Raw genomic sequence first — 20,666 nt, forward strand, 5'->3', positions numbered from 1 at the left:
TTCAGACCCCGGCGATCGGCGCTCGCGCGACTCGACCGCGGACCGGAAAGAAAAACGTTCGTCTTTTATTGGCGCATATGACGGATGACAATTCGGGGAGGTTCGGTGCATTCGAGTGGGATTTTTCCAAAGAAAGAGCCATCGCACGGAATAAATACCGACAGGCTTTGTGGCGGGCCGTTGATCACCCGAAACAATAGAAACGCCACTCTAGATAACCGCTTAGTCCTTGCCCGAACGAACAACGGAAGATCGGAGTTTATCTGGCGGGCGGAACTCCGAGTTTCGAGTTTCCCCTTTCTCTCTGCCTTTTTACTGGACTCCGTTTCGCTTCCAGTGTTCCTTTTTCATCGACTACCGCCAGCGTCTCTACAACCCGTTCGGCAAACGAGTGCCAGAACCACGGTCTTACATACAGGTCTTGCAACTCTGGTGGTGGGGGTAGGCTAGGAGTGACTCAGATATTGAATCAATTTGTTGTTTACGGTTTCGGCACTGCGTCGTTACTATCTAGTAAGCCTGAGTTACATAACCTCAAATTTCGTTATTTTTGGCCGTTGTCGCAAACCGCTAAATGGTGAGGTTGTCCATTCTCTTTAATATTGCATTTTTTTCATATCATTGTATTCGTTTTTATAGTATTAATATCTGATATTCGCAATTTCGGATATCAGTAAAGTAATCAATGTGGTTGATTGGGGTTAGACTGTTGCGCACTTTCGCCTACAGAGAGACATTCTTTCTATTGGAACGAAGTTCCTTATCGCTCGTTCACCGTAGGGGCTAGGCGGAAAAAAACGACACCAAAAAACCGACACTTTTTGGCTATAGTGCTCGTTTTTTCTGTCGCTCACAGGTGACACGAGTGACCCTACTAGGTTACAGCGACCCTTGCGGCCAATCTAAGAATTATTGAAAGCGGACCCAAGAAGTGAGTCACCCCCACCACCAGAGTTGCAAGACTTGTATGTGAGACCGTGGCCAGAACCGATCCTGCGGGCGAATGCTGCGACCGGATCGACTGACTACTTACCAACCTCCCACATGTGTATTTCATCGCCATGACAGACTTAAATGAACTGTAACGAGCGCGAGTTGTTGCTGTTACGGGCTCTAGTCTATTTGGCCATCCTGGGGAGATATATTATGACGCTGGGGATATACTTTGTAGAAGTGCGATTTGAATTATTAACTGCCAAAACGATCGTGAATCATTCTTTTCAATGCCCTTTTCTCTTTCGCCTGCGGGGTTGTGGTTTAGTTTGTTTTTTCTCCAATCTTCGATACGACCGCACAGTTTGTACGGAATTAACGCTAAGCTAAATGTCGGGGTGTAAGACCGCTTGATTTTGCACATATCTTCATAATTTAGCATCAAAATTCAACATGGTTGCAGTCGAATCGAATCCCGGAGAGACCAGCCGCCTGTATCTCTGCACTTACGCTCCTCAGATGGCCATAGTGCAAAGAGCGGCAAGTTCCGGTCCTTCTCAACCCTTCGGTGACTGAGGATCGTGTCTTTATACCGAAGTATATCACCAATCGGAATTCAGAATGAATGAAAGAATGTATTCTTGGAGCATTCACCTTCAATAAATTACATACGTTACAAACCAATGATTGTGTATTTTCTATAATCTTTTCATAACTCTTTCCTTACTAAGTTAATCCTTTCTAGTGTCGGGGCTTAACCGGGACCGGGTGCGTCACTGCTAAAGGTGTAATGTACTGCAACTGTGAGTCAATTATGTGCCATCCTTTACAAGAGCGTAGTCTGACCATACACGGTGTCCCATCCGCTGCGATACTGGTTGCCTGTGGTCAGAAGAAGTGTGAATATTTAATCAGCGATTCTACTTTTATGTTACTTTGATCTTTTCTTCGTGACTTCTCGGTATCACGTTTTTATTACCCTGGAACGTACGCTAAAATTAGGGAAAGAGTAACAACTCGTTAGCCTTGGCGATGCCCGATTTAAGGTACTGATCTTTTTCTGACTCCGCGGCAACTTAACGCGTTACAAATATACAGTATGTACAAAAAATGTAAAGACAAGCATGACAAGTGTCTAGTATCAAGTGCGTCGAAATTATCACATCAGAGCAATACGTTGAAACTTATCGGCTACAGCGCCCTGCATTTCCGTTCGAGTCGATTAATCGAACAAGAGAATGCGTAATTCGTCAAAAAATGAAGAGCACTGATAAACTTTGACATTAATGTGCTGCTATGAAGCGGTAAAGAAGATATTAGAATTTCCAAACTAAAAGCGTTAATCATGACGAGTAAAGATTCAAACAACTGGTATCAAAGTCCATGTGATTTGTCGAAACTCTGTCGCTGTCCAGATCTCACTAAGAGTAAACTGAAGCCTTTGGAAGGCGTGGGTATGAAATGTCGCAAAAAAGACTTGAGCAGCACGATAAAAAAGCTCGTGGAACTTGTCTCCGATCCGGTGACCAGTGTGAACACGTTCAGAATTTGCCAGCACTTGGACGACTTTGTCAATCTCAACAACAATCAGGCATTCGTATCCTTCGTTTCGTATATAAAACGGGATTTCCCAAATCACTGGTGGACTTCACTCGATTTCCTTAACCGGTCGGTTCAGTACCTGAAGGATCTAGACGACATAATGTGCATTCTCGAGTTCTTGGCACTGCAAGCACGACATGTTGCAGAGTATCAAAAATACCTGGACGAGATGCTGGAACTATGTGGAATGCCTCCGCTGTTGAAGAAATCATCGGATGGACTTTTCTGCGTGGAAGTACTTGAGCACTATTTCACCTTGTTCGCTTATCTCCTGGTGATCCTACCAACGGTTCCCGAGATTCTGATGGTTCATCGAGCGATTCACCGACTGCTTGACAGGAAAAAAGTGGGCCACATAGCCGCCGTCAAGTTGGACCACTGTCATCGCGCAGTCGAAGGATCTATTTTACCCGTTATCATCACGGCGTTGCTTGAAATCGCAACTGACGAAATTCATCCCAGGATGTTGGAAACCACCTTGCTGGTTGCTTCCATCTCGCATAAATGCTGTAGGTTTAACGGATTTTCTACACATGGCTAGATCAATTACTCGAATTTTCGTGCTCCGGTTCAGGCTACAGAATGATGGAGGCTGGAGTTTTTGAGCACATTTTGATCCGTCTTGATCGCAATCATGCTACCAGACCAAAGCACAAACCGGCACCAGAAATCCCAGAAAACGAATTGGGGGCGGATTGTCAGTCGGAGTTAGTGTTACTGATATCAAATATCATTTGGACGCTCTTGGAGTCTATAATGTTGCCGGAAACGTTGTCAAAAGATATAAATATCCTGGTAAAACCGCCGTCCCAATCCGCAATGTGGTAATTTCTTTCGCCAAACTAACCCAGCGTTGTTCACTCTGTTATAAGAATCTGTTGACAAAGCTTTTCTGAACTTTACGAAGGAGTCTTCGTCATGCGTTTAAACGAGAAGTTCGCTGTGCTGGTCGGAATCGGAGCAGCGTCACGTTGAGAAATGACTTGGCAGCTATAATGCTAGCAATCCTTGCCACTCTTCCGGATTGGAAATTTGTCCAGTCCGGACTGGCCGAAGACCTCGTGATCCTCGCTGTAGCGACTGAATTCGGGACCGAAAACACGTGGGCGAGTGGCGTGAGGTTCGGTAATTCCAACGAAGATTTTCGGTTCAAAAAAATACTGATATTGATCATGTGTCATCTGAGTAAAATAGGAGCTAGTGTGGAGGTGAGAAAAATTATGGACTGTGATTCTGTAGGTACGATAACTCTTTACCTTGCTGCAGATCATGAAACAGAGAAGACTTATGGCGAGTATTTTGAGCTTAATCAATCCAGACGCCAAAGAAATGAATAAATCGCTAAATGAAATGCAGTTCTGGGACTTACACAAGTACGCTTTATACGCTCTTGCAGTCCTTCTTCCACTGATACCTGAGAAGTTCATTGAATACAGAGGAACTAATAGGTACTAGCAGATACTTTCGAAGCAGTGATAAAAAATTAGGTAAATTTGGTGAGACAATTTAACGTTTTCAGGATACTGATGATCCTCGAATGGAGTATGTTAAAGCGATGCGATTCTCAGCTAATTTTAAACTGCATGAAAACGTTGAATGCCATTATCATGAGCGAGAAAGAAATTATTCGCAAAGATTTTCAAGATCAGGGTGCAGTTGGAACAGTTTTGAGTTAGTACGTCCGTAAAATTAGCGCAATAGAGATAGTCGCGCTACGACAACTGATGGTAACATGTTTTGCACGCTTATTAGAAGTTATCCACTTTGTTCTGTCCGTGAACGTTATCAACTCTGAACATCAACGTATATTAACTCACGCGATGATGATTCTGGAGGCTTTGATCAAGAACAATAAGCGTTACCAAATGATGTACGGTGAACAAGGGATTAAAATGGTACTGAGACTGCTGCATAGATGCTTTTACGACAAAACCGAGCTGCACTTTGAGCCAGACAGCAGGTAAAGAACAAAAACAAATTAGCAAAGCAAAACGGACATTAATGTTCAAGTGCAGACTTGCAATCACGGTAGGTATGTTCGTCTGGGAATGCATAGTCTGGTGTTCGCCGAACTTGAGGATGTTCGTTGAACGAGGTGCGGTTTACCTCATGCTTGACATCATAGATGCAACGGTTTTTCCCGTTCGAGTCGTTTTCTTGGGTGCTCTCTGCGACATGTGTGACGAGGGAGGCTATGAGACACAATTCTGCACTTGGCGAGGTCATAACAAAGAACTGGGCCTCATGTCGTTGCTAGCTAAAATATGGAGGGAAGAAGAAATTAAGATCAGGGCTAAGAGGACCGAAGATGGCTGCATTGATGGTTATTTTTATTATGAAACAGTTCGAAATGTGACTCAAGAGAAAACTTTATTAACTTTCCATGAAGTATCATGCTTTGTTAAACTTCCATCTGATAAAAACTAATAGAAAAGTAACAAATTTTTCAACCAAGAAAAGACAGTGACACAGAATGATTATTACAATTGTGAAAAATTTTCTTTCTTTCAACAGATCTTGAGTTGCCATTAATGGGTATAAATCAGTGGTTCGCCACGTTTCATCGAAAGTATCCCAAAACAACGAGTCCAGCGTTAGAAGACATGATGGGATCCTGTCGACCGAAAATATACGCGATTCGTAAAATTCTCGAACGTGATACGGAGAGATACGAGATAGCACAGAATCATTACAGAATATTTTTACAAGAAATACCCATAGAGGATCAGGTGATTTTCGAGCCATAAATATCCATCGTGACTTCTACAATTTTAATTAACGATGACCGTTTTATCTTTTGCCTGAATATCCGTATAGATTACGATGCTGTTAATAGATCACTACTTTCGGATGAAACAGGGAGAGGTATGGGTAGAAGTTCACAGAGACATTCACAGGATCGGTCTGCTGCCGATCCGCACAGACGGTGAGATGATATTTCTGATGCTCCAGAGGCAACAAAGGCAAGCTCTGTCTATCAAGGAGAGTCAAGATGCTATCTTAAAGGCGGCAAAAGAGGCTGAACTTCGGAAAGAAAAGGCGACGTACAAAGAAATCATAGATTCGAAGCTTGCGCCGACACTGGACGCCCTGCACCAGATCGATTTCATATCCAGAACTACCGACCCGAGGTTCATGTATCGCAGCAAAAATCGCCAGAGAGCGGAAGTCGAACGTGCGCTTCATTTTCCGGTGGACGCGGATCCCCAATCCTGCCACAGAACGTTTCTCGGCAAAACAAATGTCACGGTGAATATCCCCTCAGATATTCAACCTCAGTATCCGAGTTATTCCGATGTGATCGTATCGGCTAAATTCGGCACCAAATGTGCAGTTGTTTTATGTATGTAATTCGCATATTGCGTCGACCGCAAATCGCCTCGTTACAATAATGGATTCATTAAATTCCACAGGCCATAATGAATCACCAGCACACTATACAAAGTGAAGCCCTTGCTAACGCCGAGCCCGATAAATATAAACTGATGCCCGTATCGCCTTCGATATCCGGTTGTACAACCCCGTCGATCGTCGCCGAAGCTTCCGACGGGCTTTCGTGTCGTGCATGCTTCATGTCTGGCCTACCATGCTTTCATCACGAACGGCAGCCGCACTGAAGACTGTATTGAATAACCCACTGCGATCATGTCTGACGGATATTGGCCGGTTTCCACAGCTCAGTTTCAATTTATATCACGCCAAACCGTGGAGCTCCCGTGCAAACTGGGTTGCACAACATAGTACAGCCAACAGCGTGTATTTTCAAGTATTCCAGATGCATGTAGTCGACAAAAATTAATGCGATAAAAAGTGGGTCGCGCATATTGTCAGCGTGGGCGCAGCAAACACTTGTAGTTGAAATAATCGCGTGGACATGAGAAAAAGGAGACTGATTATTTTTTATTCGATACATCCTGATTGGAGCATAAAAGGGTTTCATTTCTTTCAATGTTTATCGATCCAGAACTTTACGTCCTGAAATTTCCCCTGATTAAGTACAAATCCACTTCACGTGAATGAGATTTAATTTTATTCAATTAAATCCTGCATCCAACATATCTTCACTAAATTTAAAAAATATATTAATTCTAGTTTTCAATTTTTCGATAAAGGTTTACAAACAAGGATGTTGAACTACTTTCTTCATTACCTAAGATTACTATTTTGTTCGATATCGGAACGATGCATGCAGTTGCATTCAGTGGTAGGCACATACTTTATTTTCTCGGCTCCTCACCGCCACTTTTTTCATTTACGCCGTGTCGCACATTTCTACGCATACAGATAAGGCTGGCGGGCTGTTTGTAAACAGGCGGTAATTCACTCATCTGAAAACCAAATTACCGCAATGACAATTGTCTGGATTGAAACGTATGAATGATAAAATGAGCGAACCTTAGGTCTTGTATCAACATCCAGATAAAGGTGCAAAAAATAATAATATGACAGGTTAAATTCGTAGGAAGAAAAGCATCTTAGGATAGGCAAGCCGCGTATGAACGCAGTCCAGGTTCCGTAGTGTTTGTGATTGTGTTTTCACGAGGGACGGCCAACGGAGCCAAAATGGCATCCCTGGCAAAAGTCATGAATATTTCGAGGGCGATAAACAATGTTTCGAAACTTTTTACAAACTTAACAATATCGCCAAATATTAAATGCACGTCAGTACTGGTGTCGCAATTAAGGTACGAATTTGAATTGTCTTTTGTAATTCATGTAGCGTTGTTATAGAATACATAACCTAATTCAGTTTTTCTGCTGTGGTTTTCTTTTTTATCGGGTTCAGTAAATCACGATGTTGAATTTAACAGAAAGAATTTTGTATATTATAAGTTTCGAATATTTCAAATCCATGATCATCCTGGATTTTTCATAGCTTATCGCACGTGGAAATTTGGTTTGCGCTATTTCGAGTATTCACTATTTACGATTTATTTGCAAATTTCTTTGAGGATTGTCTATAGACATAATTCTTCGAGCAAGCGAAATTTCTGCTCAGTAATCATCACACATTTTTCAAACCAATTTGCATTCTGATTTAGGGTACCTCGTTATGGTTGCGCATATGTTCATACTACACCAAGGCGAAGAGCTCTGATGGAATTCTTTGATGATGCAAAGAATTGGGGCGAATTCGACGTGAAAGTTGGACGAGCTTGGAGGAAGGATGAATTAAGAATTAAAAGTAACGAGGATCTCCACAAATTATGGTTTGTTTTATGTATACTAAATCCCAACTAAATTACTCGAAGTACTTGAGAAATTCTACATACTTTTTTCGTCTTCAGGTTTGTTCTACTGAAAGAACGCAACATGCTTTTAACAATGGAACATGCTGCCAAGAAAGATCTTGAGATCTTACCAAACCCAGAACGAAAATATAAAGTTGAAGAAAGCATGAGTAATCTGGAAACAGTTGTCCGTGAAAGAAATAAAGCTTACCATCTCCTTGAAACTGGCGAGGACGGCGAGCGTCCTGGAAAATTAGTTCACAATCAACTAGGTACAAATTTCTCATTCATAATGGCAGCAGTAACTGGAAAAAAGATCATTTCATCATTTTACATTTAATATTACTATAGTGAAGTTATTTTTTTTAATACTAAACATTATCACGCAACAATCGTTCCCTAGGCATGATGTATTATTACCGTATGTGTGAACACACCATTCCCAAATTTATGAACAACAAATGGAGACAAAAGTACAAGTTTGGGTATAGCGGCAATGCAGTTCACAAATTCCGTAAACTTTACAGAGAAAAGTTATGGAATGAAAAACGCAAGGCTAGAAAGTACGTATTCCTCATTGATTATTTCATCATCAAGAAATATTCTGTCAAGATGCATCGACTTTTCAAAATACCAATTTTAATTACTAGTATCACAAATTTATTAATTTGAAATTTCAGCCGCGACCGTAATCATGTAATGCATCTCATGAAACGATTCCCCAACTTGGATCTAGAGGCTGTAAAAGAACAGTATCCTGATGTTGACATCGAGAACCTTAAATCGCAGAAAAAAGCACGGGGACACTTCGTGCCTCAGTAATCGCGTAATGGTGTAGATAATTTGGCAATATTATTGTAAATAAAAGTTTGGAAATAAATGGTCATCCAGCGAATCCTGTTTTACGTGTTTCTCCCTTTTTTCCTCAGAGAATACGTATGTGCCTGTAGTAAGTCAGAGGATAAGAATGAAAACTTTAAAAACTTATTTGACTAGTTTATATAATTCAACTTTGTTTCTTTACAGAATATATTTGGAGTCTTGAATTATAATTTTGAACAGTTTGTGTGAAGATAAGATAAGTATCTTTTGACACATTCCATCCAGACGATGAAACAAAATTTACAAACAAATTTCGATACTCCTTATGCAAACATACTCCTAATCATTGTATAGGTATATATTTCTTGATGATCACAAATACTTGATATTTATAGGTATAGTTTGGTTGATTTATGTATACTCTGAATTACCAACTATTATTGTTTAAATCTTAACGTCGTATCGTAAACCTATATTCCGATCACATTTCTGTCAAGCGTGTTGACTAATGGATGTTTTTGCCGTACGATTTATAAATTGATAACAAATCGCTGACAAAATTTCACCCAATTTCACCAAAACTTTTCTATTATTAAAAATAAGGCGTTTTCGTAACTGCGGAGACATTTAAGACATATGTTTCCTAACTTGAATAGATAATGAATAATTACTGAAATTATGCAATTAATCGGTATGTTGTTGAAAATGATAAATTCGACGCAGCGGTACAATAATGTGATAATTATAAAACAATTGAAGCACCTTATTACATATAATACATTTTACTATTCTCCACTGTACCCGTAAATTAAAAATTATAAATAAACAATTGATTATCAAATTATTGATTTTCGTTTTAAGATAATAAAAAATGAATTTACAATTAATTAAACACAACCATATTTGTAGCCTCGCTTTTTTATGAATCAATTAACTACGCTAAAGATTTTGCTTCCGATTTTTTCTCAAATAACAATGAAAACTACTATAAACCGATAAAAAACATTATGTACTGTGTTAGGAATGTTAGTATTCATGTTGTACTAATGTTAATTATACGCCTCTACATGTAATTATTATAGTTATGCATCATGTATAATATAGAGTATTATCTTTGTTAAAGTTGTTGAATATATCTCCTTCGAGCATTGTGATGTTTAATATTTATTATTATCATGACGAGTTGCTTGAAAGACTTCCGACTAAAATGCGTATTTAAATAATTCTTTGAGTATAAGGGTGAGTATAGGTACATAATATAGACACTCATTGCATTATTGGTAATGATAATTAATTTACAATTGCCAGCTTGTACACTCTTCTCTAGAGCTTGAAATACGGATTATTATCTTTAGTGTTTTGCAGAAAAATAAATAAAAAATATTGCACTGGATTAATAACTTCACGTATAAAAACATTAGGGTTAACTTAGTTTCTCTTATCCCTTTAAATGACAGCCCAACTGTATTTTCCGAGACGAGAATCTTCGCTTCTTTCTAACAGTGTGCCAAAACTTCCTTTCACTTTACTTTGTACATGAAAATATAATTACGAACACCATCTAACATGCGACTCTAGGATTCTTGTATTAACGGGAGTCAGAACATTTTACAAAATATCTTAATTTTGTTTCACAGCGATGAATATGGTGTATGGTGAATAAATAATGAATTATAAAAATTATTTCATTCTATCAAAGTACCCAGTTCTCAGAAATCTCTGATACCGTTTCAAAATAAATAATTACAGTCTGGTACTATAGTTGCTAGTAGCTGCAATTAATTTTCCAATCGTTCAATAGTTGCCTGCAAATAAATTAACCCGTTGACTATGGTAAACAACGATTTCTCTTATTGAATAATTATTAAAACTATTGAAAGCTTACTACTTTGTTGAGACAATTATATCAGATGGACTTTGTATTTATACTATGCCAATACACTACATAGAAATAAAGATATAATTTAACGAGAATTCTAACGTGAGTTTTTTTTTTTTGTTTTTCAAATTATTTCACATAAAAATAAATCACAAAACAGACCTCAATTTCCGCTTTCATTCGTGATGAATGTGTCAATATTTGTCTCCCTTCTTTTTTCTATTGATAAACCAAGTTTTTTTTACGTGTGTTTCGTGTGCTGTACCGAATACTCTGATCATCAATGTAAAGCCGTAAAAGCAATTGCAGAATTGTATGATTCTGAAATATCGTGGTTTGTTAAATATTTTTACTCTGGAGTATATCTACACGCTACTCGGTCACCATTGGTAGCAGATGTTGCCAAGCCAACTCGAGGTCTTTACTCGCATCTGAGCAACGGCGATGAAGTTTATCTTGAGGTGGAAGTGTAACCATAGGAAAGTCTCCCTGTGTGATCAAGTGATGAGAAGGCTTAATATCAGTTGTACAACAGGCAATTGGCGTGAGGAGTGAATTAGGTCTTACCATATTTGCATCTGCCCACAGGGTTTGAAGTACTTCTCGAAAAGTGCACAGTTCTGTATAGTTGGTAAAATAAATAACCCAATCGCCACTGCTTTCGTGAACTTCTCGGCAGGCGAATTCCTGAAATAAAATGAATGGTCATCATCGTACGAAATAGTGCATGAAGAAATTACGAAACTCACCAGAATACACCACGATTGTTGAGCTAATGGTACGCGAAAAGCTGTCAAATCTTGCACGCAAGCACACGAGAGTGTCTGTCCCCTCTGAGTGCCAGGAAAGGCTTCCTTCATCGCGATTAAATGCCTTGTCGTAGCTATTAGGCTGCACGGCAAGGGTTCCTTCTTTTCCGAACTGTCGAAAAGACCCGAGGCACTTTGTACGAAACTTTGAAGCCATTCCGAGGCAACATATTCATCGGGTGCGGCGAATTGAAAAGACTTGTTTGGTTTGAGAAGTATTTCAAACGTGTGAGGCCTGTGCGAGTTTGGAATTCTTCTGCACCCTTGACACAGGCCACCTTTCAATGGAATTGCGCGTTTTGGAAGTCGTTGATTTGAGTCGGTAAACATGTAGACAACTCCACCCTTTAAAACGAAGTATCCAGCTTCCCAGGGGTTAATCGGAGCGTTGGGATACATTGGTTGATAGGTATGGGGTCTGAACATCAGGTGACCTTCCTTCATCGGACCGCAAGGCGTACTCGGAGGTGACATGTGTTCGTCTTCCATGTATATGAGACTGTAGTGTTCGATTTTCTCATCCTGAAACACAAAATTGTCAAAGTTCCAGGGTGTCATCGTTGATTTCAGGGTACTTTCAAAGCTCAATCTTATCAACTTACAGGATGTACAGCTGTCTCTTCAAGGACTGCGTGGCGTAGAGTATGCATGTCCTCATATCTCAACTCCTTGACAGCTGGTAGCTGCGGTTTTGATGGTGAACGACGCATGGCCATTTCTAAATGTGCGACTAGTTCTGATGTAGTTTGTGAGCATCCAGTTGAAAACAAGTACTGCATTTCGTAATCGGCGTTTGATATCAGTATCGTTTGTGCGTTTGGTCCAATCTTAAGAGAAAAGAAAGGTGAGATGCATTAGTAAAATCATTTCAATAATCGGGCATGTTATGACAAAATAATAAAACATGTAAAAATGTTTATGATAACTCATGGCTATTATCTATGGAGGAATTCAAGGCTCGTTTCCGTAAGTATCGTAAAAAGCGTGGGCTAAGACGGAGTTAGAAATAATATTTATGTACGCACCATAATTACATCGAGCTCGTTGTATGGAATAACAAATTGATTGCTGTAAGAATGACCAAGCTTTGATCCAGTCAAATACAGTGTTTTATCCGTGAGCAATGCCAGCATAGCTTTACTTTCCCCGTTGGTCATGTAAGAACTTCTGACTTTGTAGACCTTGTAGAGTTCTTCAGTTTTATCTCTGTATATATGCCGCTTGAAGGTTTCTCTAAGTTTCAGCCCTATTTTCTCGCCGCTAAACTCCTGCTTTTCAGCTGCAATGTTTTCTTGAATCTCTTTCTCGAGATTATCGTTAAAATCCTTGACTGATTCTTGATTAGCTTTCACTCCTTTGATATAGAGCGGATTTGCCTTCGGCGGCTTCTTGGCTTTCTTTGATTCAAATTTACGCTCCGTAACGGATCTTAAAAATCTGCTGAGCAGCGAGCTTTTCGACGGTGCTTGACGCAGGGGCTGCGACGTCGCCAATTTGTTGGCATCGCCCGGTAGTATCGCAGTGATGTTACGTTTTTTTAACGGAGACGAAAGATGTCTGCTATTTCTACGATCGTCGATATCCGTAGATGTCGTCGTGCTGTCTAAGTCAGACCAATCACTGGAGCCTGCGTATTTTTTCTGATTGAGCTTATTCTCCATCTCAACTTTTGACAGAGCATCTTCAATAATGTTACCGCATTGAGTTTCGGCTATGTAAGCCTCCTGTGCTTCGTTTTCTTCGAGTTCAATCTCGATCTTGGGTCTAAAATTTTTTCCCGGATCTTCTTGACCCTCCGGTGCTCCACGTTCGATCAAAGACAAATCGCAACTGCACTTGGAATTCTTTTGGCAGATCGCTTCGCTGCACATCTTCGGTGGAAACAATTTCTTTTCACTATCATTTTCAAACGTGCTCAAAGACGATGCCGACGAATAATAATCCGAATTTGCATTTCGCGTGATTATATTTTTTTGTACGTAAGGCGAGTCTCCGTGACCGCACCAGCTGTAACGACCTTTTTGTACGTCCTTTTTCTGCACGGAATTAGGTGGCAAGAAGCTCATCGAAAAATCTGCATAGTTCTCATCATCCTCCAGCTTCATAGTCTTCAGTATATCTTCGTGAAAGCTAACCCGTTTTTTAGTATCGCTGCGCTTCTTTTTGCGCTGCCTTCGTTGCACCACGGGATCCGATCCAGATGACGACATTATGCTGCTGTCCGTCATGTTTATCGTGTTGAGAATGCTGTAAGGTGCTTCTGTATTGTCGCAGTCTGATATAGTCATGCTCAGCTCCAAAAGATTAGTGTCATTGTTTATGACGTACGAATTTCGAGGATCTATATTTTTTTTGAAACAGTAGCTACCATCCCCATAGAGACTGTATCTTTTGTTAAGATCTTTGGCGTTATTTTCAAACTCATTATTCCCTACTTTGTCAAGCTTCGAATCATCCAGACTTTTGCTGTAGAAACTGAAGTCCTTCAGAGTATCTAGACTGGAGCAGTTTAGTTCGCTTTCTTCAAGTTTATTCATATTCCGATTAGCTATGTCACGTTTCGTCATTATGCCCTTTTGAAATTTCGTTACCATCGCTGGGCACTGAATAGGGGTTTTACCATCCTCACTTGAGTCGCTCGAGGAAGACGTTTGCTCCATTGTTTTATTATCATGTCCGCAATCACCCGGAAAGACTTTACACTTGTTGTGACGATACTTGGGAACATCTTCGACGGAAGAATCCTCCTAGGACAAAATTTTATATATAATTTGAGACTATTGGCGCAGTATTCAATCAATTAATCACTTCAGCATGATCAGGATAGGTGAAATTCACCTCCTTGTAACTACTAACATCAGTTTCGTTAGCCGGATCCATGTCGCTATCGAAAGCAACACCACTATCTCCCGGGGAAGCAAGACTCGAAGATACGCTCGATGATCTGAGGTGAAGAGATAACGCAGTTCCAGAAGGAGAGCCGCTCATAGGCCGCTGGGGCATGTAGTTGCAGATATCCAAATACGTGACATCCTGAAATTGATAAAACGTTATCGTTACGGGGTTTGCGAATATTTCAAACCGATGTCGCATATTTCAAGAATTCTAATCCATTTTAGGTGGATACAATAGAGGAAACCCACAACTTATGTACCGTCGTCTAGGCTTACCGATGGAAAAGTACTAATATAAGTTAGTATACCTTCCTGAAAAACGTTTTGCAATAAGCATTGCACATTTATTGACTACAGACGATTAATGGACGAGTAATATATAAACGCAATCACCACGATAACCCGGTGCCCTTGCTATCGAGAAAAACATAAAATAGCTCAGGCTACGTGTTCTTTATGTTAACAAAGTTGTTTATTCATTCGATAATTGTAACCATGGGGTGATATCGGAATCAAAGAAAAACGAGCACTTCAGCGACGGTTGCGAGGAGGCCCATAAATGTGTGCAACTCATCATCTCGAACTTGCGAAGCCATCGATTGTTGCAACAATTCCATAACTGAGTAGAAATCCAATTTTTGTCAGATATTTTCCGATGCAAAATGTATCATTAAAAAACCACGATATCCAATAAAAATCGAGGAGTAATTTCTGGCTGATAGTAATACGCTGTAACTGGTGAATAGTTTGTCTGTTTATATCCTTCTCTTCGAGTTTATCATAACAATTAATAAAATTTTATCTTATTCATAACTACATTAATAATATTGCTGCACCTTGGAGGCTCGTCAATGTTTTCAAGCGCTGGTTGCTTATTGATCAAATGTTCGACATTGATTGATCAATCGATTCGGGCTAGGCCTTATTGAGGTCGGTGAACTTTCAGGATCATAATAAGAAAAGTTAGGATTTTTCATTGATATGAGTATCCAGTCTTACCAATTGCAATGTGAACGACACATTTTCAAGACCAGCTAGAAGATTCACAAGCTGTATTGTTTTGTCGACATCCCGAACCAAGGCGTGGGTGAAATACTGCTTCTGGAGTGTTTTAACGTCTCTCAAAAGACAGGCTAAGTAACTCTCAAAACTTCCTTCACTCAGAGTGTGGTACAGCCAGGCTCTACCTGTATTGACAAAGAATTATATATACCTCTTGGGATATGATACTTAGGAATTACATGAAACAGAGGCAACACTCACATAGAAAAATCACGTCATTGTATGGTCACTGAATAAAAGTAGATAGATGCAAAATGGATTAGTGTATATAGTGAACGTAACAATGATTAAACTGAATGGGTAACGGAATGAAATAAAAATAATTAAATACCGCAGTATAGAGTTTACTAATTGTCCTTGTCATATCTTTTTCACTAAAGAAGGGACCAAATTTCTATCACAAATTAAAATTAACTTTAAATGAAAAATAATTGAAGGAATTACAAATGTGTTTTTCTTCGTTACTGTTACCTTTGAAATAGTTTCCAATTGTTGAAAATACATATTGCAAGAATGCTGAATCAATATTCGTCAATCGAACTATGTGACAAACATGAGTGTATTTCAAAGAAAGATATATATCAATAAATATTGTTTCGAGAAACCATGCAATCAACACTTAAATATGTACATAGATATACTTTCTGTGAATTAAATAGGACAATTGAGTACACGAACTTAGTTATAAAAAATTAGTTTTCACTCCGTTATCTTGTTTGTCAGTTAATTTTAAGAAACGAAGATGCATGTCATGCGACGAAGAATGTTATGTACACATATCCTAATTTATATGATGACGATACCTTTTCTAAATAAGCATTGTACACACAATTTAAGTGGTAAAATTACGCAGTCGAATACACACTCGTACAAACGCACTAATACTGATTTGTTAGAGGTAGGCCACAGGTTTGTTACATTACGATAAAGCCTAAGCTGCAATTAGGTGTTCAGCAAAAGCTGGGAGTATAATCCTGAAGGGTTGCTGGATAGACTTGAGGAAATGGAATAACCCGTGCAATATAATCAATACTCATTTCGGCTTTTGAGCACAAAATAGCAAACAAAAAACCGACCTATTCTTCTTGATCATTCGATAGTGGGACCAGATTTTTTTTGTTAAGTTACTTTTCATACCTAAGAAAGGTACTAGCATTGATAAAAGTTTGTTCTTCATTTTTCAGTTAACCATCTTCAACAGCATTCCGTTATATCCAATGAAATAGGAAAACTGTATTGAAAACTTGCTACGGTTTTATAAATTGAATGAAATTTTAGTGTTAGATTTTAAATCAAAAACCTGCGCAAGGAGATTACTTTCAAAAGTTATGTCTAAAAATTGTAAAAGTTCGGTGGCTTGAAGGCTTTGAAAGATATTTTTCTGGTAGAAGGAAACAAGAAATCAAAGTCGTTATCGGCTAATGGTCAAGAGTAATTTTTGGCCAAGAAAACTGCAAAATAAATGTATCGAGCGGCGTCACTTTGATAAACACAAATACGTATACTTTTTATTTGATAAAGTGTACCTTTTCCAATGGAAGTTAGTACGCTTTGCAACGCATGTATCACCACAACGGTGTCTTGGTGACTTAGTTCCCTTGCTGTTCCCCAATATCCGTGCCTTTCTACGCGCAATCCGTGTCTCAAGGCCCGGTCTAACCAATAAACCAACCAGGAATCACCGTCCAGGACCACAGTACCGTGCAGGCTCTGAGCGTATACCTAACACAGGCACACAGAAACTCATAGAAGCTTGTTTTTACCCAGTGGTAGCTTGTGAAGAGATCGGCAAACAGAAATAATAGGCGGGTAAGGCAGTTGAAGTTTGTAACGTTGATGTAACGAAATGTATTCAAAAGAAAGAACTGTATTGCAACTTTGAAATAGCTTTGAAGGATATAGTTGCCATTTCGATATTGTTCGAGCATGTGTTTTGTATCAATTACAGTTCACTAAATTGCCGACAATCATTAAATTTTAGAATATGGTTTTTCCCTAAACACGTGCATTGTTACATCAACGTTACGAACTTAAACTTCATGGCGCGTAAGTGTTTTCATTGTTGTCGGTGGTGTTGCTTGTTTAATAGTTCTTCATCGTTGTTTTCTTATGATTCGTTTAAAGAGCAGTAGAGAAATAAATGAAGAAACATGTGAGCGGTTGCATTGAATTTTTATGCTACCGTTGAAAGATTTTCACAATTCTTTAAACAACTTCGTAACTCAGATATTCACTTAAACCATACGAATTTACGTTGAAAAGATTTTGTCGCACAAACTTGGTGTCACAGAATGTGGATAAGTGTGATAATATTCGATGACAAATGCGAACTGTCATTAAATTTGAGGTTACAAATTGTGCTCGTGTTTTTGAAACCAGTTTTCCCAGTCGTTGTGTTATCGTTCGAGTTGATATTTTTTAACAGTATAATTTAAACCGTACCGAAACCAGCCCGACTATCGATCAGGATATAAATTTTCCTACGATGACGTAGTAAATTTTCGAAAAATTGATTAGCGGAGATCGAGTGACAGCTCCTGTTTCGATTGTTTTCTATAGCTTCTGCACGTTAATTAATTCCGAATAAAATTAAATTGAATCAGTGAAAATTCAGGCATTTTTAAAGTCGCACTTGGTACGGTTTAAGCGAATATCGGGGCTTCGTGATTGGTTTCTATATTCAAAGACATCACCGTATTTCATTGTGGAAATCCAATGTGGCGGCCTGGTTGAGAACGAGGTATAAAAACGGATTTACCTACACAGAGATATCCTATGTTTTTGCTTCTGAGTGTTGTATCACTAAGGCTTGACGGTGTGGTTTTATGCGAACTATCATTCGGCCGATTGATGAATTTTCGTAAAGCGTTAGGTCGTAAAATAACGGGGATAGATGTAATTAGTCGAAACAAAGGACGACCGTCAAGGTTAGTCACTCACTCACTGCTTGGTTGGCTGATTAGACGCACTACATATCTACATTGCAGTTGGTATTCGTATGCGTTGTGTGCACGGACGTGTATCTAGATAATACGAATTCGCTGCGAATCGACGCGAGAAGCGAGAGTATTGACAAATCAAAGAGGAAAAAAAATTGGTAAAACCGTACAAGAGAATACTATTGTCACATAACACACATAATGTACATAAAAATTAGAAGGACAAAAGCTTGGCGATTTAATTAAATGATAATCAACACAACCAGCCAGCCAGCTGGCTGTTGTGCGAAAATATTCGTCGATCAGATCTGCGTAAAAGCGGATTAATTCTCGGTGGCGATGACATGAAGCCGTACGTGTTTAGAGGCGTGTGATATAAGGCTGATGCTAAACTACGACGGTAATATAAATAAGGGAGAGACCGATGAATAAACGGCTGCAGCGTGTGATTGGCGATTATAGGCAAACACTGCGGAACGACGAAACCCTCGCATTATAAGCGAGCCGTAAAAACAGAAGACAAACGAGGACAGGAAATGAAAGGGAAAATAAAAAAAAAAGAAGGAGAAAATACACCAAAACGCAACGAAGGATATGACTCGTAAAAACAAGCGAAGAATTTGGCACTCGCACATCTGCGGACGGCGCAACTTTCGCAGGCCTTGGGTGGGTAAAAATGAATCAAACTTCGTCGTCGCCTGACGTATCTGGCGCCGATCTTACGGACGTGAAGACGAATTCTAGCAGACGGCTGCTTACCAATTTGACAGCCTTGGTCAGCTCCTGCAGGATTCGGTCTTTGGACAGTACTTTGTCGGTGCAGAGGTCCATGTCGTCCTGCGACGGCATATTTCTGTTTTATTTATCCCGTTTATCAACTCAAAATTTTATTTATTCACATAACTTTCCCTGCTCTGTTAATGCGGGCGAATATTATATACGAAAATAGAGAGGCGCAAGGCTCCAATGGAGATCCTGCCTCCTCACTTGCAGACGATGTTTCACTGCTCGGCTTGTCGCCGAACGCCTTTCGCATTGATTTTAGCGGCGCGCGATTCCGGCGGGAATTTCAAATGGTCATTAGCGCGATGCGATTCTTTTCAACGATCGATCTTCCCTTCTTCGTCTGACAATTAACACTGCTCGATTCGCCGGGGATATTTGTCATTCTTATAACGCGGAACGTGATGTGTCAGCCATAAATTTTAGCCCCCACTTACTCGCTGCGTTTTACGACAATTTTAAACCAATACGCACGCGATATTTTGTTGTATTATTTCGATTCCCAGGAGCTGTGTAACGCTAGTTTCTCAATCTTTGTGTAATTATTTATTGCTCACTTGATCATCTCGTTTTACACGATTCTGACCGTTGCACTTATACGAGTATTTATTTTCCGTGGAACTATGAAAGTACGCTTATAAACGAGGGATCTTTCCAGGGTTCAAACGAAGTCTGTATATCAGTCTGTTTGAGTATGCGTAACACGTTTCCCCGACCTGAGGAATTATTTCCGAGCGATATTACGTATAATTGAGCAATGCAGGATAGAAGATTGGACGTCAGCAAATAGCTGAAGAATTAGGAAGAAGAAAAAATTCATTTCATAATTCCACGAAAATTTCAGTCACGTGGCAAATACATATTTATTAAGAAAATTTTCTGAATTCTGGAGATCAACTCGTCGGTATACTTACTGTATGACTGTCGAAACGAGTTTTGTGCAATTCCCAATTCAATTGATTAAAGAACAAAAATTATGCTCGGATACCAGCAGAAGGAAATCTAAAGAAAAACAGGCGTTTTATAAATACGACAGTGAAAAAGATATTACAATATCGGAGCGCGTTCATTAATTATAAAATGTTTTTGTGCGGGGAACCTTAAGTAGATATCGCAGTAGATTAAATGAGACGTAAGAGAAAAAAATATGTACATTTCGCGTAAATAAATAGAGGCAGAAGACTCAAGCTGTCACGTGACTTTCTGTTATACGTGCCCGTTAACCATTCCGCGATCACCGCAATCTTCCTTGATTTTAAATATGTATTATACAAGTCTTTACGACCATTGCGACTTCATAAATAGATCAAATTGTGCGCTCATGGCATGTATTTCATCGCATGTTACCGAGCGCTGGAACTGCGGCAAAAATAACATATATCGTCAACCGGATCGCAAATAGAATTTATATTTTCTGAATGAAATCCTTTTCATACGATCTTACAATAATTAATGTTAATCATATACTGTTTGAACATGATTTTGATACTACAAGGTTGCGACTCGACAGGCAACGATTTTCACGATTTTTAACAAATTGGTAATCGCGGTAATTGTCGATTGGAATTCGTTTACTGTACGCAAAAAATTAGCGGTCTGAAGGAACGCGAGAGTTTCATAAGTTAACTCGCTCCATTGAACACCCGAGCTTTTTCTACCCCAAGGCTCATTAAAAATGATATATTACTAAAATTTTTTACCCACAGGAAATT

The 20,666-nt window shown here is 39.3% G+C and overlaps 4 protein-coding genes and 1 long non-coding RNA gene across 10 annotated transcripts; 4 read left to right on the forward strand and 1 right to left on the reverse strand.

The window, feature by feature from the left end:
* Positions 1-463: 463 nt before the first annotated feature.
* LOC124180414 lies at positions 464-1,211 on the forward strand. Its single transcript, XR_006870255.1, has 2 exons — positions 464-577; positions 857-1,211. It is a non-coding gene; the product is annotated as an uncharacterized LOC124180414 (long non-coding RNA).
* Positions 1,212-2,278: 1,067 nt separating this feature from the next.
* Positions 2,279-4,499, forward strand: LOC124180744 (cilia- and flagella-associated protein 69-like). The gene is made up of 7 exons (XM_046566491.1): positions 2,279-2,530; positions 2,612-3,044; positions 3,110-3,359; positions 3,443-3,743; positions 3,802-3,983; positions 4,055-4,206; positions 4,288-4,499. Exons 1-7 carry the CDS (start codon positions 2,279-2,281, stop codon positions 4,497-4,499), a joined length of 1,782 nt encoding a protein of 593 aa, XP_046422447.1.
* Positions 4,500-4,536: 37 nt separating this feature from the next.
* LOC124180745 (cilia- and flagella-associated protein 69-like) lies at positions 4,537-6,152 on the forward strand. The gene is made up of 4 exons (XM_046566492.1): positions 4,537-4,858; positions 5,050-5,264; positions 5,353-5,784; positions 5,949-6,152. Exons 1-4 carry the CDS (start codon positions 4,537-4,539, stop codon positions 6,150-6,152), a joined length of 1,173 nt encoding a protein of 390 aa, XP_046422448.1.
* Positions 6,153-7,049: 897 nt separating this feature from the next.
* On the forward strand, positions 7,050-8,661 carry LOC124179608 (39S ribosomal protein L47, mitochondrial). Its single transcript, XM_046564185.1, has 5 exons — positions 7,050-7,220; positions 7,578-7,745; positions 7,824-8,038; positions 8,170-8,329; positions 8,447-8,661. Exons 1-5 carry the CDS (start codon positions 7,099-7,101, stop codon positions 8,586-8,588), a joined length of 807 nt encoding a protein of 268 aa, XP_046420141.1. The 5' UTR covers positions 7,050-7,098; the 3' UTR covers positions 8,589-8,661.
* An 88-nt stretch (positions 8,662-8,749) lies between these two features.
* Positions 8,750-19,926, reverse strand: LOC124179606 (pleckstrin homology domain-containing family M member 2). Of its 6 annotated transcripts, none has more exons than XM_046564184.1 (9): positions 19,869-19,926; positions 16,759-16,954; positions 15,170-15,357; positions 14,115-14,309; positions 12,302-14,023; positions 11,879-12,103; positions 11,217-11,798; positions 11,035-11,154; positions 8,750-10,956 (listed from the first exon to the last, which is right to left on the reverse strand). In XM_046564184.1, the coding sequence occupies exons 4-9, from the start codon at positions 14,277-14,279 to the stop codon at positions 10,840-10,842; spliced, it is 2,931 nt and encodes a 976-aa protein (XP_046420140.1). In that variant the 5' UTR covers positions 14,280-14,309; positions 15,170-15,357; positions 16,759-16,954; positions 19,869-19,926; the 3' UTR covers positions 8,750-10,839. The 6 variants fall into 6 exon arrangements, with proteins under 6 accessions (XP_046420140.1, XP_046420137.1, XP_046420136.1 ...); XM_046564181.1 differs by lacking the exon at positions 19,869-19,926 and adding an exon at positions 18,931-19,305; XM_046564180.1 differs by lacking the exon at positions 19,869-19,926 and adding an exon at positions 18,594-18,680 and having other exon boundaries at positions 14,133-14,309.
* Positions 19,927-20,666: the final 740 nt, after the last annotated feature.

Source organism: Neodiprion fabricii, chromosome 4, assembly GCF_021155785.1.
Source record: "Neodiprion fabricii isolate iyNeoFabr1 chromosome 4, iyNeoFabr1.1, whole genome shotgun sequence".
Taxonomy (NCBI): domain Eukaryota; kingdom Metazoa; phylum Arthropoda; class Insecta; order Hymenoptera; family Diprionidae; genus Neodiprion; species Neodiprion fabricii.